Source organism: Lolium rigidum, chromosome 2 (genome assembly GCF_022539505.1).
Source record: "Lolium rigidum isolate FL_2022 chromosome 2, APGP_CSIRO_Lrig_0.1, whole genome shotgun sequence".
In the NCBI taxonomy this organism is placed as follows: Eukaryota; Viridiplantae; Streptophyta; class Magnoliopsida; order Poales; family Poaceae; genus Lolium; species Lolium rigidum.
In genome coordinates, this window is record NC_061509.1 from 64,434,309 (window position 1) to 64,452,269 (window position 17,961).

At 45.2% G+C, this 17,961-nt stretch overlaps 1 protein-coding gene and 1 long non-coding RNA gene across 2 annotated transcripts in view; both read left to right on the plus strand.

The window, feature by feature from the left end:
- The first annotated feature begins 784 nt into the window (after window positions 1-784).
- On the plus strand, window positions 785-4,220 carry LOC124686600. The gene is made up of 4 exons (XR_006997877.1): window positions 785-889; window positions 3,491-3,629; window positions 3,735-3,826; window positions 3,999-4,220. It is a non-coding gene; the product is annotated as an uncharacterized LOC124686600 (long non-coding RNA).
- Window positions 4,221-7,248: 3,028 nt separating this feature from the next.
- The window catches only part of LOC124689817, a 33,268-nt gene continuing 22,555 nt past the window's right edge, over window positions 7,249-17,961 (plus strand). Inside the window, exon 1 of the mRNA XM_047223286.1 lies at window positions 7,249-7,916. Within this exon, the coding sequence (XP_047079242.1) occupies window positions 7,249-7,916 (668 nt within the window). The remainder of the gene's footprint in view (window positions 7,917-17,961) is intronic.

Genomic DNA, 17,961 nt, shown 5'->3' on the forward strand with positions numbered 1-17,961 from the left:
AACCCAGAAGCGAGGACCTCACCTATCTGGTGGGGAGAGTGGATCAAAGGCTAGCGGGTATTGCTAATCTCTTGTCATATTCTAGCAAACTCATGGTGATTCGATCTGTTATTGCTGTGATGCCTATACTACTTTGCTATGAGCACACTTATGATACATTTTACCATTTTGGATCACTTTGAAAAGTGCTGCAAATTTTTTTTATGGAACAACAAGGACATACAAAAGAGTGGAAAGTGTCTTTTTAGTTGGGATAATGTCTTGCTAGTTATTTTTATTTGTCTTTTTTAATATTTGTAAATATATTTAAAATGCATTTTAAATAAAGGATGTATATGCACCCGGGTGCAGAAACACCCTGTCCAAACAATATAATGTGAATAGTTATGTCAGAACATCAAAATTTGTCATTCTTCCTTCGAGTTCTTATTTTTCCTAAAAAAATAAAATTTTATTTCAGAATTTTTTGACTTATTTCCAGACAATGCGTTCGTACTCCTGCACCCGTGGATTTCCTAACACACACTTCTCTCTCCTCACTCCGGTGGCCCCCACACACTGCCTCCTCACCCCCGCCGCCGCGCGAGGACCTCGCCCTCCCGCCGCCGGCCCGGGGCAGGCCAAGCCTCCCCGCGGACATCGTCTCTACCGGTTCCGCTGCCGCAGCCACCGCGCGCGCGTTGACAAGTGACGCTGGCGAGGACGCCCGCTCCACCCTTCCTTCGAGCAGCCAGGGACACAGACCCCGCTGCCGTCCTTTGCACAGTCGTGTGCGCACACGCCTCCCACCTGTAGCTGGGCGCGGATGACGTGCTTCCACCGACCACCGCTGGCTGCCCTCATGATGGCACGACTGGTGCAGCTGTCGAGCCTGCTGCGCCTTATCTAGGTGCGTATGTGATTCTTCTCCTTTCGTGGAGCATTTATTTCGACTCAGTTCAAATTATTACTATGCTATTCCAGTTCTAGTTATGCCATGAACAGATTGCATTGCCCTGTCTTGATTTATTAGATAATATCACATAGCTATTCTGAGAGTCTTCACACTACTAAATTTGTACAAATTCATGATTGTACTGATAATAGTGTAGTTTTTGGAGTTTCCCCAACTTAACATATGGAAACAGTTAAATAATTTGAGGTTGATTCATCTATGGAAACGATTGGTAATGTCAGTTGAGAGCCTTTCAATTTCATCTAAGTTCTTGTGTTGTGGATTAATCCTGAGATTTTGCAGAAATGAACATTTCACAGTTATAACTATGCCAGTGAGTAGTTTACTTCCATAAGCATTCACACAATAGGATCATCAGATTGTGGGAGGATCTCTATTTCTCATTATACTGAAAGACTAGGCTCAAATATTATAAAGCCTGCTAGATTTCTTGTGCTAAGTAGGATCTCTAGTTTGGCTACTTTTTGGTTTTTGCGTGCAGAAATGATACCACAAGAATAATATTTTACTGTACAAACTTGAATTACTAACTGAAAAACATGCTTATATCAAATTTAATATTGATTTTTTTTCTTACTTATGCATTAGTAAACAATTACCCTTTTCCAGATAACATAGCAATTAGGAAGCAGAATACTCCAAACAAAATTAGTTAGCTGTAGCTTTTGATTAACTAGATTTGCCCCACACATTGCAGCAGAAATTTGTAGCAGAAATACAGGAACTTTGCAAGGAAATCTTACAGAGGAAAAACTAATATGTATAGTCGACAAAATGAGACTACGTTGTAGCTAGTATAGCATACCATTCTTCACTACCACTTTTGAATCAAATTTATTTGTAGACCAGTGCCAATGTACCATGATTCGGTTTGACCAAATACTAAATCAAATTTAATGGCGCGTCAAAATACTGCAACAACTCACCTTAAAGAGAAAATAACCAAGTGCAGGATAATTCTTTTGAAGAGTGAGCTATACCGAATTTCTATGCATATTTGATTCTCAGTCAGCATGGAAATGAGACAATCAGACAGTTAATCCTGAAGCCAACCATACATAGCTGTAGGCTAACCCAACTGTTCCTAATAAACTGAAGTGGTAAACCATAGATCTTTCATCAGAAACACCAATAAAAAAGTATGCTTCAGCAATGGAAGCAGTAGCAGACTCCTTTAAAAAATTCATATGCCTTTCAACATTTGGGGTGGTTGATGCAACAGCTAGAATAACTTGATAGTATGCCTTCCACCAACAAAACCGGAAACAGTTCCATCATGTTTTCTTCTATGCAGCCACACATATATTCTCTTGAAAAAACCCATTAAAGCTTCGCAATTAACCATGCCAAAAAGGAAAAAAAATGGATTTGCATATTTGAACAGAATGCCAATATTAAGAGAAATTACTGCTAAAACACCGATCAGCGCGTTCACCTTTGAAGTAACAGCTCCAAGAATATTCAATTGTGTGTGTACCAAAGATTATTATACTACTCAGAGCAAGCATGTGAACTTCAAATGATCTGTAGGAATCCAAAAAGTACCGTACAGTTACATAGATTAATAAATATCCAGTGGAATAAATAATCTGAAACTATATTGCTGAAAAAACTTCAGAGCCTTCTGCTGATTGTGTGAAACTCCCTTGCAAAACAGGATGCACCAACAAATGATCTAGACTGATAGACAATCTAAATGGGAGAAATAATTATATTTGAAAAGATGTTGTGATACGCTGTCATGTCCTGCTGATATCAGTCTTCGTTCATGTATAAACATGTACTGTTAGTATATTGCCTGCCACCTCTCACATTTAATGGTTTTGTAGAACCTTGTTGTTTCAAGATGATGTGAGATTACTAAATTTTTGCTAGTTGGATGTTGGAAAAATTGCTTTGATAACAGTATAATTGTTTGTCTTATCCAACTGTAATCTGAAGCTGTGGTTTTGTGTAACAGTACTCATGTTTTTGGGTGAACAGTGCGCAAGTTTGGTCACTATAATTAATTATGTTCATTTTATTGCCTAGATTTGTTGGCCATGAATATGAAAGGTGCAAGAAGATTGCTGTTGCTGCTTCTTTAGCAGTTTAGCATATGAATGTGTTGAAGTGGCTTATCTCAAGGCTGCGCCAGGTGTTTCAGGCAGTTGTATAGACTACGCCGGGTAATTGATCTAATTGGTGAACAATAAGGGTATAGTCAACAATGAACAACAAGGATTTTATATAGCTGAAATAGTTGTGGTTCGCACGCATGAAACATGTTTGGTTTCAGTTTCGTCTTTGCTCAATGAATGTCTTAGAAGAAAGTTCTAACGGTAGGCTTTGATCCACCTATTTCTCGATGGCGCTTGAAACTCTAATGTGAGCTTTCTTTTTATAGATTTTGAGATGGATAATAAATCTTGATAGTACTATATGAATGGTAGGAATAAGGATGAGAGACCATTTACTTATTTTCTTAGAGCTCACTGTATCTCGTGTGGTTTGTGCATAAACATGTGTCTAACCTTTTACCATTACTTTATGCAGTGAAAAAACGAACTTGTGCTGTTACTGTGGCCCTACATTTTGTGCTGACTGCTCAAGATTGCCAGGTAGCAGCCTATTTGCTGTGTAATGTAATGCTCTGCAGCCTACTCACAAGAGATCCCTGAACCATATCTGAATGGTGCATCAGTTCCCATTCCCTTTAATGTACTTTTATTTAAAAGGTTGTGCAAGGGGGACTTTTTTTTTCTAGTATTGACCAGTTGCTACTTTCGTATTTGTTCAGGAGTTGGCTGAACTCGTGCACAAGGTCCATTTGCTTTGCCGGCTAGAAGGGTTGGGGTAGTTGACATGGCTTGCAATTGTCCTCTAATTCAGGTGCATTATATCGTTGCTCATTTTTAACATTTAAATTTCTCATGTTCCAAGATGACGCAGTTTCTTGATAGATTTTCAGAAGTACCAAACTGCGTCATCTTTCAAGATAAACCATCTTTATTTGTTTTTTAAACTTGATAAACCATGTTTGTTGTTCAAATGTTCTTTTCAGGCTTCAGTTCTCTCTGTTTTACCACACGACTTATTAGTATGGGATGGTATAGACATTCAGAAACTGGGATGCTAATAACCTGTGTAGTCTTGTTGGCTGTGTAAGCCCCCTTTGGGCCTTATATGTGTTTAACTATTGTTCCCATATATTCTTTACCTTCCTTAAAAAACAAATATATTGTGCATGTAACTCAATTGTACTTTCTGTGTAATTGCGCGATCTACTGGCAGGGTATCTTTTGAATCAAATGTGGCTTTCGCACTTCAAGTCATGTTGCACACGCCTGAAGAGGTATTGTATCTGCTCCCTTATGATTGGGCTTGCTGAAGGAATCGGCTCCACCTTTTTTTTCAGATTTAAGAACCCTACAAAATTGAAATGAGCATAATCACATTCCATTGCACCACAATATATTTTCTGTTTGTCATATAACTACTTGCATCACTGAACAGCATGGCACTAATAAAATTCTCCTTAGTCTAATTATACAAAACCAGTAGTATCAAAAATCATAGAACGGAGATTTCTTGTTGATAACGTACTACATGCCCAGCCCAGCTAGTAGATAAAGAGGTAGTACTAAATAGAATTTAGAACGCGGACATCTGACTCATGGGAGCCTGAGAAGCCACATCAAGAACTCCATTTTTGAATTGCTTTGAGATGAACCTGATATAATCAAAGCAAATGGGTTAATTTGCAACAAGGGACTATCATTTGTACAGACACCCAGCATGCATAGATGCGTAGTCCCTACTAAGTTATTGGCCTGCACCACAAACATGTGAGTACAACAATTATTTTGAGTGCTTGTGCTGGCCGCGTTAATGCGCCGACGAGTAGGCACTGAAGTGCAGCAGCTTCTCCACTGGCACTGAACCTCTTGCCCACGTCCGCTGACCACGAGTAGGAGCCCAACGAGTTGGTGTCAGAGCCCTAGCGCGACAGGTAATGCGTGGGTTCACTGGTGTCTGATACCCTCAGGTGAGCCATGACGAGGTACATGGCCTCCGTGTCAGAGAGCTTCTTCACCTCCTGGGTGAACCGGCCGGCTGAGGCCCTGTGGAGGCTCAGGAAGTAGCCCCAGATTTTCAGGGTTGAGCCCACCATTCCCAGCACTGAGGTCTTCAGGAGTTTCTCCACCGCTTGTTGTATTTCATCTCTAACCGAACTTAACAAGGTTCAAAATTCACATAGTCATTACAGTTTACTGATAAAAGGAAATAGAAGTCATTTTCTGTACGGTGAGGGAATTAAGTTACACATGAACGGACAGGGGGTGGGGGAGCGTTTGCACCAAGAGAGTAGGGTGTCAACAGTGCGGCGGACGATTGTATCTGCTGAAGAGATTCTTCCTTTGAAAACCTGCCTGTTTTGTGCTTTCGAGGTTTCCAGCACATGATGGAGACGCCATCAGTGAAGATCTTTGCGTCAGGTGCAGCTATAGTCCATAGACAGCTGAGCTGATCAGAAAGGTTCGAAGCACTGTTTTCCCACATTGAACGAACCAGGGGGCAGCAGCGCTTGCAGCTTGCTGTCTGGTAGCAGTGTAAGCTGCTGTCTGTGTGCTAGGAGAGCAATTTTTTTATCTTCCATCGCAGCTTCGTTTCCAAAACAGATTTTTGCCTGAATGTCAACAACACCATTCGGTGTGAGCGTGTAGTAAGCAGCTCCGTGTGCTTAACTCTTTCTCGCTCAGCTCCTCTTCATCGCTCAGCTCCAGGCTTTCAATCAGACTTGGGATTGGGAGTGAGCGTGAAACCTTCAGTTAGGACCTGGGTAACACTTTTGCGCCACTGGATATCACAGGATGCATGATCACGAGGCGGGTGAAAGGTAGATATATCAGTGAGGGTTTGCAAATCCGGTACTAGTTCTACGGTCTCTCTAGCTCTTCGGTCGAAGAGCAACTCTAACAGATCCCGTATATATCGGGTATTTAAAACGCGTATAAGGGTGAGAGAAAACAAGTTTTCGGGTTTGGGAATTCGCAAACGTAAACCATAACGTAAACTGTATAATTTAATAAAGGCCTTTGTGCAAAATTCAACACGGAGACATGTTCATACATAGTTATATTGTTCATGATGTAGTCCATACATTGGTGATCTTACTTAGGTAGATAGCTAGGGGAGACCCCCCGCTAACCCTAAATCCCTAATCCTAAAAGGACCAAAATTCAACACCAGGGCACCTCATCTGGGCCTATGGGTGCAAAGGTGAGCTTCAGTTGTAACTAGGCCCCCAACCCCACGCCACTTGGCGAGCCACGTGGTAGGGCGTCCTCCCGGTCGCGGTGAAGCTTCTCGACCTTGGCACTTCAACCTCCGCGTCACCCTCTCCTTGTCAGAGTTGCAGACGAAATCTGTGACCAGGACATCCTCAGCAGTGAAGGCCGGTAGCAGTAGGGGAGCCTGCCTCGCGATGACACGTGAGTGGAAGCTCGAGCCTAGTACCACGGCTGCGCGGCAACGTGGAGCGACCTCCACGGCCACACCAGCCCTAATTTTGAGCAGTTCATCATCCACATCGAGCCGCACAGATGCCGGATCTGTTATCGACGGAGGCTCAATTTCGTTTGAGTCACACGGTAAAGAAGTGGAGGAAACATCACGGAAGTGTCGGTTTATGCCCCATAAATCGAGCGCCGAGTCCTACATATACCGGTCGGGGGAGTCCTACATATACCGGTCGGGGGTGTCGATTTACGCTGTCGAAATAAAGGTCCAGAAACCTTAAACTCGCCGGATTTTAAAGGTCGTGGTGATTTAGGGAATATGTAAGAGATGTAATAAAATGCAAACAAGTAAATAGGTTTGGAGAGCTGTGAAAAGAGCCCTGTGCAAATATTGGAAAACATGGTTATTAGGTTTTTTTTGCGGGGAATGGTTATTATGTTGTTGGCGATCAAGAAAAACAAAACTATGCGGCAAGCCCCTTTTTTGCGTAAAAGTTCAAGCAGGCCTGCTGAGTAATTGGGCTTGGTAATATTGCGGCCTACTTAAGGGCAAATGCACGCCAGACTGGAAGGAATCGATCGACCCGAACCGCCGAACTAGTAGCGTGGAAAAGAAGCAGACTAGTTCGTGTCGGACTCGGTCGCGCCTGGTCAGTCGGTTCGTTTTAGGTCATGATTTATTCTCGAATCTGACCGACCCTTCGCTATTCCAAGATCGTTCGCTCGCTAGCCAAAGAAGCTTCCTCCAATCTTGCTCGATTTCCCTCCAAAGCTCCCGCCTCCCTTGCCGCCATGCCGAAGCACCACCGCCCTAGCCGCCTGCGCCGTTTCCTCACCGCCGCCGGGGCTGCTTCCGTCGCTACTATTGTGCTTTTCGCCGGACGCCAGGCGGTACTCTCCCATGGCCCCATCTTCTCGCCGGGCCACTTCCCCGGCGGCCTCGCCGTCGAGAGCTGGCCGATGCCTCGGGACCTGCTTCGCCCGCCGACCTTCCTCTTTTCGCAGCCGTCGGAAGCCGACATCGATTTTGCCCTCCCGCGTCGCCTGTTGCCGCTCCGCACCCACTCGCCGCCGCAGCACAACGCGGATGCTGTCTTCCTCCCCGATGTATCGGATGCCGCGTTCCTCCCTGATTCCGACGCCGTCTTGCTCCTTGACTCCGAGGTCCTGGTCCTGGCCGACGAGCCTGTGGACGACGCGATGTGTGCCTTCCAAGGCGGTGCCTCGTCCCCGGCGCGTGCTCTCGGGACGCTGTCAGGGCCCGGACGCCACGCCTACCTCTGCGCCATGCCTGAAATAGAGCAGAGCATCCAGCCGCTACAAGCGCCCCTGCTGCTTTCCTCCTCCTCCGCTGACTCCCCCGCCGCCGCCGCTTATCTCCCTGTCCGCCCGATGCTCAACTGGAGTAACCGGCTAGTCTTCGACTCTGCTGTTCTCGACGGAGGCGACGTTCTTGTCTTCGCGATGTTAATTTCTTTGGGCGGAACGAAGTGCTCGTTTCAGAGCCTTCGGTTACGTGTTATAGTCAGATGGGAAAAACCCCCATCGTGGCTTACAGGGATACCTATGGTCGGTGTACTACACCGTACACATACGGTACAAACGATTCTTATACAACTCTAACAGCCCCCCTTAATCTAAACCTACAGAAAGGTTGAGATTACGTTTAAATTCATCTAATTTTTTTACTGGCAAGGTTTTAGTAAATCCATCAGCTACTTGGTCCTTGTTGGAAATGAACTTGATATCCAGAAGTTTACTTGCAACTCTTTCTCTGACAAAATGATAGTCAATCTCAATGTGCTTTGTACGAGCATGGAAAACCGGATTTACTGACAAATAAGTGGCACCAAGGTTGTCACACCAAAGACAAGGTCTCTCCTTGAGTTTAACTCCAAGTTCTCGAACCAAAGCTTCGACCCATATTATTTCAGTTGTGGCATTAGCAATAGCCTTGTACTCTGCTTCTGTACTGGACCGTGACACTGTAGCCTGTTTCCTAGCACTCCAGGATATCAAATTTGGGCCAAAGAATACAGCAAAACCGCCAGTAGAACGTCTGTCGTCAAGGCAACCTGCCCAGTCTGCATCTGAAAAAGCACTAAGAAGATTGGAGGTGGACTTCTGAAAAGTAAGGCCAACCTTTAGTGTACCTTTGATATACCGAAGTATCCGTTTTGCTGCTGTCCAATGAGTGGTAGTGGGTGCATGAAGATACTGACATATTTTGTTCACTGAGAAACATAGATCGGGTCGTGTCAATGTCAAATATTGTAGTGCACCAACTATGCTCCTATATTCTGTGCTATCCTCAGGTCCAAGGGGAGACCCATCAGTCAATGATAATTGTTCAGTAGTGGACAATGGTGTAGGACATGTGGTACATTTGCTCATGCCAACTCTCGCAAGCAAATCAGAGGCATATTTTTCTTGAGTTAGGATCAGTCCATTTGAATATTTCTTTACCTTAATACCCAAGAAGAAGTGCAAGTCACCCAAATCTTTAAGTGCAAAATTTTCATTCAAATCTTTGAGCAGTGCTGAGATGGCTTGATCTGAAGAACTTGTCACAATGATATCATCTACATATATAAGAACAAATATGATGATACCTGACTTGTTATAGAGAAACAATGAGGTATCTGCCTTTGATGATATAAATCCAAGTTCATTCAGTTTGGAGCTCAGTCGAGAGTACCATGCTCGAGGGGCTTGTTTCAGTCCATATATAGCTTTATCAAGTTTGCAAATATAGTGCGGAGCATGAGGGTCTTCAAACCCAGGTGGTTGTTTCATGTAAACCTCTTCTTCCAGAACACCATGTAAAAACGCGTTCTTGACGTCTAGCTGCCGGAGGCTCCAACCCCTTGATACCGAGATTGCTAAAACAAGCCTGATAGTAGCAGCTTTGACAACAGGACTAAATGTATCTTCATAATCAATGCCGTACCTTTGCTTGAAGCCTTTTGCAACTAGTCTTGCCTTGTATCTGTCAATAGTTCCATCTGCACATTTTTTGATTCGATATACCCACTTGCAATCAATTAAGTTTCTATTTGAACTAGGTGGTACTAGGTGCCATGTTTTGTTCTTTATAAGTGCTTCATGTTCCTCCTCCATGGCTTGCCTCCAATTGTGGTCAGCAAAAGCATCAGCAAGATTGTTGGGTTCTCCGAGGTGAGAAGACCGTATCGAATAGTGCTATCGGTATAAATCTTGATTTTTTTAATACCTTTTTGTAGTCTGGTTGTAATTCTGGACGCAGAAGATTGTACATGATGCTGTACTGCAGAAGATCCAGCCGGAGGAACATGTGCAGATGCATTTACAAACGCATCACCATCAGCATCATTATTCTGGCGGGAATCCTGGAGAGAGCCAGGACTGTCGACACGCTGCTCGTGGTCCTGCTCAGCACTCCTGTGGCTGTCCTCCTCTGCATTGGGACCCGCCGAGGAGACAGACGACGAGGTGGAGCTCCCGGAGTGGCTAGCGCGTGGAGAGGACGGCCTGGAGCAGTCAGTTCGCTGCGCACGATCGGAAGAATTTGAAGAATCTCCTGGCTGCTCAGAGTGTACGTGCGTATTAGTATAGGGATCACTGCCAGAATTGTTTTCTTCTGTGTCATCTTCCGAACTTGATATCTCAGCTGTTTCTTCACTATTTTCACTTCTGTTTTCTTCGGTATGTTCAGTATGTTCTCCTCTAGCAGCAGCCTGCACAGGATTAGTGATAGGCACAAAAGGCATATGATCATCATTATTATGCACGCCCCCGTGATCAGATGTCGAAGATGATAAATGGGACGGTAAAAGCAAAATTTCATTGCGGAGACGAGATCCAGCATTTGGATGAAGAGAATGAAAAGGAAAAATTTGTTCATCAAACACAACGTCGCGAGAGATATAAACACGCCCCGTAGACACATCTAGACATTTGACGCCTTTGTGGAGGGGACTGTAGCCAAGAAAAACACAACGTTTGGACCGAAAAGCAAGCTTGCGGACATTGTAGGGACGAAGATTTGGCCAACATGCACAGCCAAAAATACGAAGCGAGTCATAGTTGGGTTTTATGTTGAGGAGTTTTTCAGCGGGCGACAAAAAATTTAGTACTTTACTGGGAAGCAAGTTTATGAGGAAAGTAGCGGTGAGAAAAGCCTCATCCCAAAATTTTGGTGGCATAGATGCATTGGCAAGTAATGCGAGACCGACCTCAACAATATGGCGATGTTTACGCTCAGCCGAGCCATTTTGCTGATGAGCATGAGGGCAAGAAACATGATGGGTAATACCAACTGTTTGGAAGAAACTGTTGAGTTTTTCATATTCACCATCCCAATCAGTTTGCATAGTGATGATTTTTCGACCAAATTTGCGTTCAACAAGTTGTTGAAAATTAAGAAAAACTTGATAGACATCTGAGCGCTTTTTAAGCAAATAAATCCAGGTGAATTTGCTAAAATCATCAATAAAGCTTACATAGTATGAGTGTTTGCCAACAGAGCAGGACCCCATACATCAGAAAAAACTTGTTCCAAGGGAACAGTGGAAACACTAGAAGAGACAGGATAGGGTAACTGATGACTCTTAGCCTGCTGACATGGATCACATATATAAGCATTTGTCTCTGATGTATAAGGAAGATTATTTTTTCTAAGAACTTGCTGAACAATAAAGGATGACGGATGTCCTAAACGACGATGCCATGTAGATGAAGTGGGCTTGATGGTGATGAAGGCTTGCTTGGATGATCTGGTGGAAACAGGTACAAGGGGATATAGACCACCATGACAAGGTCCTCTAAACAGTATTTGTTGCGTGGCCTGGTGTAACATCCCAACCTTGTGTTTATAAATAAATGAGTGTTCATGAGCATTGCATGCATATAGTTTGAATTTGAGCCAAATTTGCATCTCCATTTTCTATTATGCAAATCCTTCTCTAATTATTTGTCTCAAATTTCTCTCAAGATTCTATAAGTTTGAGTCACATGGTTTTGTTGTTATTCAATGAGCCATGTGTGTTTATTATTCTTTGGAAAATTTGAGTTCAAACAAAATTCAAACAGTTTTCAAATTTGTTTTGTTTTGGAGAAATAAGTCAAAGAAAAAGAGAAAAGAGAGAGAACCCTCCTCTCTCTAATCTGGGCTCAGCCCACTTCTCTCTTTCCCTCTCTCCTTCTCTGGCCGCAGCCCAACTCGGCCCAAGTGGCCCAGCAACCACCCCTCTCCAGCCCAACAGTTTTTCCAGGGGGCTTTTTGCAAAATCGTCGTCTTCCCCGCGCATCCAAGCAGGTGCCTGGCAGCACGCCGGCCGCCCGATGGCGCCGGTGGCCCAGATCATCCCCGCCGCCCCCGGCGGCTATAAAGCTCGCCGCCGCCGCGCCCTGGAACCCTAGCCCCCACTCCCCCCCTCTCGCGCTCTCTCCCGCGCCCCCTAGAGAACCCTAACCCTACCCTACTGCCGCCCCGGCCATCGTCCGATTCGCCGCCGGTGAAGCCCCTCCGGCGTCGCCGACCACTCCGTCATGCTCCTGGTGAGCTGCTGCTCCTCCTCGTCCCCTCGCCTCTCTCCCTCTCGCCCTCTAGCCATGGCCGCCACGGGCTATCGCCCGGCCTCCGCCGTTCCTCGCCGCCGGCGATGCTCCGGCGGCCAATAGCCGGCCGCGCCGCCACCAAATGGCCCAGCGCGTCGCCCCGCGTGTTTCCCCCACTCGCGCGCCTTCGATTTCTGGCCGAATCGCCCAATTGCAATCCGACCAAAGCTCACAGAGAGCAATGGCGCTGCTGACGTCAGCATGACGTCAGCGTGACGTCATTAATCTTTTTCTATTTTCTGTTTTTCTAGTAATTCATTTCTGTATTTTCTGTAAATGGAAAAATATTGACAGGTGGACCCCATCTGTCAGAATTTTAATAATTTATGAAATGTTTAGAAAAGAATAAAATTATGACATGTGGGTCCAACTTTTATTATTTTTATTTAATTTTCAGAAATTGTTTTAAAATGAATTAAATTTGGGAAATTCATAAATAATTCATTTTAAATCAGAAAAATATAAAATTATATATCAAAATGATCAGAAAAACATTTTCTAATTGTTTATCCATGTTTCATACATCTTTGAACAAATTAAATATGAGCCTTAGTAGAAACCCTAATTTGACCCCTCTCAAATGTCGGGGTTCGAAGCCGAACCCCCTTAATTTCCATCGATGCACCTAGGGTTACCCAAACCCCTTTAATATGACATGTCATCATATTTTATGTGCATTGCATTGTACCTTGTCTTGATTGTGCTCTTCCTTTCCGGTATTTGGTTCTTCTCGATAGGGACCGAACGCGAGCGTGAGATCAACGCCCCCGAAGAGCAACACCAGAACAACGAGGGACAAGGCAAGCCCTAACCTGGTTCATACATGGTTTCGAAATGCTTTTACTTCTGGTTCTTACATATTGCATCCGCTTCAAATATGTTTTATCGGCAGTGGTAGATATCCTATGTGTGCATATTCCATCTTTGTAGCCCAAAGTTCCTGATCCACCGCTCCCAGCAAAACCAGGTTGAGCTTTGTTTGCATCGCTAGAGCCATATATATAATATGCTTAGCCATGCTTAGCTGTTGAAGTCTGGTCCATCCGGTTGATGAATCAGAGCTACGAATGAACCTAGTTTGACAGGATGATGTGGTAAGATCAGTGATGATGTTAATAAACATGCTAAAGGCTTGGATGGGCCGCCACATGGGGATGTGGTGATTTGACTCGTTCTCGCCGATACTAGGACCCGAGTTCTTGCCTCCGGAACCAAGGCCGAGCGTACGACCACACGGGGCCCATGGGAACCCCTTGGCCCGAACTTACCTAGCTTACCCATGAGTCAATTAGTTTGCGAGTTCCATTTGCCATACGCATGGGGGAAAGGTGGAAAAGGTTTTCAAAGTGCATCATACGGGGCGTGGCCGGGGTGAAGGATGCTTGGAGGCATTGAAGCTGGATCCCCCGCACACAATGACCGGGACCGCCTCGGAGCATGGCTACCTACGATGACGGAGCTCCCCGGTTAGTTTGACTCATGGAATAGGCGAAGTAAGGGAAAGGTTTTGGTCGACCACCCTCTGCCAGGCACACCAAGGAAGTGTGTTAATCTATAGTGGCATTAAGAGTCGGTCGGCGCGTGTGGGTAAAGTTGTACACCCCTGCGGGGTAAATCTTTTCGAAAAGCCGTGTCCACGGTTAAGGACGACTTGGGAAAGGACGTGATGATCATAGACAACTTGAACCTGATCGTAAAACTTGATATCTATGTATGAATAAGGATCCCTTCTCAGGGTGTCGAGGGGTGATCCTAGGGGATAGGTTCAGGTAATGATGAAGATTCGGTGGATTCAACATGATGATCTTAGAGCTAGAGTTGATATCGCTCTCTTATCCCTTTTGAAAATGGTCCGAATAGACGAGCTACTGCTCCCTCCACGTTTACAAAGGAAAACTGGCTTTCTGCAAAATAAGCTCCACATAAAGCCTCGTATACCCGCTTTGCTAATAGGTTGTACTAAGTCTTGCTGAGTCCCTGTACTCAGTCTTGCATGCTTTGTTTCAGACGAAGTTCTTCCAACTGATGGTGGCTTCTACCTTGACGTCGATGAGTAGTTCGGAGTTCCTTAGGCGGCAGCCTGAGACTTATGGGCTGGGACGTCGCCTTATGTTATGGCCTCTTAGGCCCTTTGCGATCTTGTTATCTAGATAACATAATTTGCTTTCCGTTGCTTGTTGAATTGTGGTCGGTGACCTCTGCGTGTAATAAATTTGGATCTTAACTCTGCTAAGAGTTGTAATATATTTGCTTTCAGTCGTAGAGTCACTGTTGTGTTACCGATTCTCACCCTGTAGGCCCTAGAGATCTAGGTTAGGCTTATGCCAGATGTGATATCTGGGTTTGTCTAGCCCTGAGCTCCGGGGTCGCGACAGGTTTTGGTATCAGAGCAGGACTGCCTATAGGAAACCCTTTCGACTGGTCGATGTTGAGTCTAGTAGTTGTGAAAACTATTTGAAAGCTAAAAGTATTTGCAAAAGCATCTGAATAGGATTCTTTTTACTCCTTATCTGGTGTCATTCTAATGCTGAGTCATCTTACCTTGTTTTGATTGAAAAAGGTTTTACCTCTACCCTGTTATTTCCAAACTTATAGGATCTACGGGTTTGGGTTGTTTTCTCTAAAAAATACTCCGTACTTGGTTGCTTAACTCAGTGTTCCTAAAGTTACATCAGTTGATCTGAATCTTGTTCCTTCTATTCAGTGAATGCTATCATTCCGTTGAATCCTTTCCAAGGAATTTGTTTCTCATGGTCTTTGTCTTTCTCTTCAGGATGGCTGGTCGTGGTCGTGGTCGTAACCGACGTGGACAAAACAATGCTGAACAGGAACTGCCGCCACCTCCCACAATGGCGCGGGTTCTTAACAACATTGAGACCAACCGCCTGAGGAATGAACAACTCCTGGAGCGTGTAGCTCAAAACACAGAACGTCGTCCCGACAACTGTGTCACACTTGGGGACTTCATCCGTGCACTGCCTCCCGTCTTCACCCACCCCAAGGAGCCTCTTGATGCTGATGATTGGCTTCGCACCATCGAACGCAAGTTCAACGCTCTTCATGTTCCACCAGGTGAACGCGTGAACTTCGCCACCTACCAGTTAGAAGGTGCCGCTGGTTCTTGGTGGGAAGGTTTTACGGCTCTTCAAGCGCCGGGACATGATGTTACCTGGGAGGAGTTTGTCACGGCTTTCCGTGCGGCCTATATCCCCAAGGCTGTCATGGACATCAAAAGGAGGGAATTCCTGGACTTCGCTCGGGGAAAGCTGGATGTGGAGACATATGGACGTGAGTTCACTCAGCTGTCTCGCTATGCACCCCGTGACGTGGTTGATGATGCTGACAAGCAAGATCTGTTCCGCAAGGGACTTAACCCTGAGCTTCGCTATGAGATGCTGCCTTTCACCTTCCAGTCATTCCAAGACCTACATAACCGTGCTCTTCTGATGGAGAACGGAAGGAAGGATATGGAAAAATCCAAGAAGCGTGAAGAAGGTGATTCTCGTGCGTCTTCCTCTCACAACAAGAAGCGCCGAGTCTGGATCCCTTACAGTGCCGTACCTCGTGCTCCCTATGCACCAAGGTCTTCGGCAATAACTCTAAGCCACCCTCCGGTGGTTCAAGCTATCGTCCTGCCATGGGTACTTGTGCCTAGTGGTGCTTGCTACTCTTGTGGTCAGCCTGGCCACTACTCAAAGGAGTGCCCCCAGAAGTCTGCTGGTCGTGGATATTCTCAGCCCAAGAAGGATGACAAATATCCCTCTGGCCGTGCCCGTCTGACCCATGTCTCTGCTGATGAGGCTGAAGAGGATCCAAGCGTCCTAATGGGTACGCTCTATATAAACTCAATACTAGCTACAGTTCTGTTTGATTCCGGAGCATCACATACATTCATATCTCAAGAGTTTGCCCAAAAGCATGATATACCCTTCGAGACAATGCCCTCCCCTCTAGAGATCACAACTCCCGGGTCTCGTTGGCAAACCATTTGGATTACCCGTGAGGTTATAATCAGTATAGGGCCAGTGTGGTTCCCCACCTCTCTCATTGCCCTCAAGTCAACTGACATTGATGTCATCTTGGGCATGGATTGGCTAGTAAAGCATAAGGCTGTCATTGATTGCGCAGCTAGGTCTGTTGTATTGACCAATCTTTCTGGCAAAAGTGTTCTGTATTGGGCTCCATCCGCAATACCTCCGTCGGCAAGGTTTACCCCTGAAGCCGAGTTGTATGCCATTGAAGCCCTACCTAAACCAGAAATCTCCGATGTCTGGGTGGTCCGTGACTTTCCAGATGTCTTTCCTGAAGAGTTACCTGGCATGCCACCTGATCGAAGTGTGGACTTTGTCATTGAGTTAGTCCCCGGAACTGCTCCTGTTTCCCGGAGACCATATCGTATGCCTCCGGAAGAGTTGGTTGAACTGAAGAAGCAGTTAGAGGAGTTAGAAGAGAAGAACTTCATACAACCCAGTACTTCTTCCTGGGGTTGCCCTGCCCTCTTTGTCAAGAAGAGAGATACCAACATTCCGCGGCTGGTTGTTGATTACCGTCCGCTCAACGCAGTGACAATCAAGAACAAATACCCTCTTCCTATAATCAATGATCTTTTTGATCAGTTGTCCGGTGCCACAGTCTTCTCCAAGATGGATTTGAGATCAGGGTACCATCAAATCAAAATCCGCAAGGAGGACATTCCAAAGACAGCGTTTACAACTCGTTATGGTCTTTACGAGTACACTGTCATGTCCTTTGGCCTTACAAATGCTCCAGCCACTTTTATGCGGCTCATGAACTCGTTTTCATGGAGTATCTTGACAAGTTCGTCGTGGTCTACATCGACGATATTACGATCTACTCCAAAACCGAAGATGAACATGAGGAACATCTCCGTCTGGTGCTAACCAAACTTCGTGAGCACCGTCTCTACGCCAAATTCTCAAAATGTGAGTTCTGGTTAAAAGAGCTCATATTCCTTGGTCATGTTATCTCTGAAAAAGGTGTTGCAGTCATTCCAGATAAAGTTCAAGCCGTTCTTGACTGGAAGACACCTAAGTCAGCTAAGGAGATTCGGAGTTTTCTCGGTCTGGCGGGTTATTACCGCCGATTCATTGAAAATTTCTCCAAGATTGCCAAACCAATGACCGATCTTCTCAAGAAAGATAAGAAGTTCGAATGGTCAGAAAAGGCTGAAGAGAGTTTCCAGGTTTTGAAAACCAAGGCGACTCTTGCTTCCTGTGCTCGTCCTTCCGGACACAAGCAAAGACTTCGTTGTCTATTGCGATGCCTCTCTCCAAGGGCTCGGATGTGTGTTGATGCAAGATGGCCATGTAGTGGCCTATGCCTCTCGACAGTTGAAACCACATGAGCTCAACTACCCTACTCATGATCTCGAGCTTGCAGCGGTGATCCATGCTCTTAAGCAGTGGCGACCTTACCTTTATGGTAATCGTTGCGAGTTGTACTCGGATCATCAAAGTCTGAAGTATATTTTCACCCAGCCAGATCTGAATAACAGACAGAGAAGATGGTTGGAAGTCATAAAAGATTATGACTTGGGTCTCAACTATAAACCCGGCAAAGCCAATGTCGTTGCTTGATGCGCTAAGTCGGAAGTCCTATTGCAACAATCCGATGGTTAAGCAAGCGCAACCTTCTCTTTATGAGGAACTTGCAAAACTCAACCTTGAGATTGTTCCTAGTGGATTCCTTGCTAATCTTGAGGTGAAGCCCTCTCTTGAAGACCAGATCAATAAGGCTCGAAGCAAGATTCGGCATTACCGAGATCAAGAAGAACATTGCTAGCGGAGTTGCTAAATGTTTCTCCATTGATGATCAAGGTACCGTTTATTTCGGTAAGCGTCTAGTCGTGCCGGATAAATCGGATCTCAAAGAGCTAATACTTAAAGA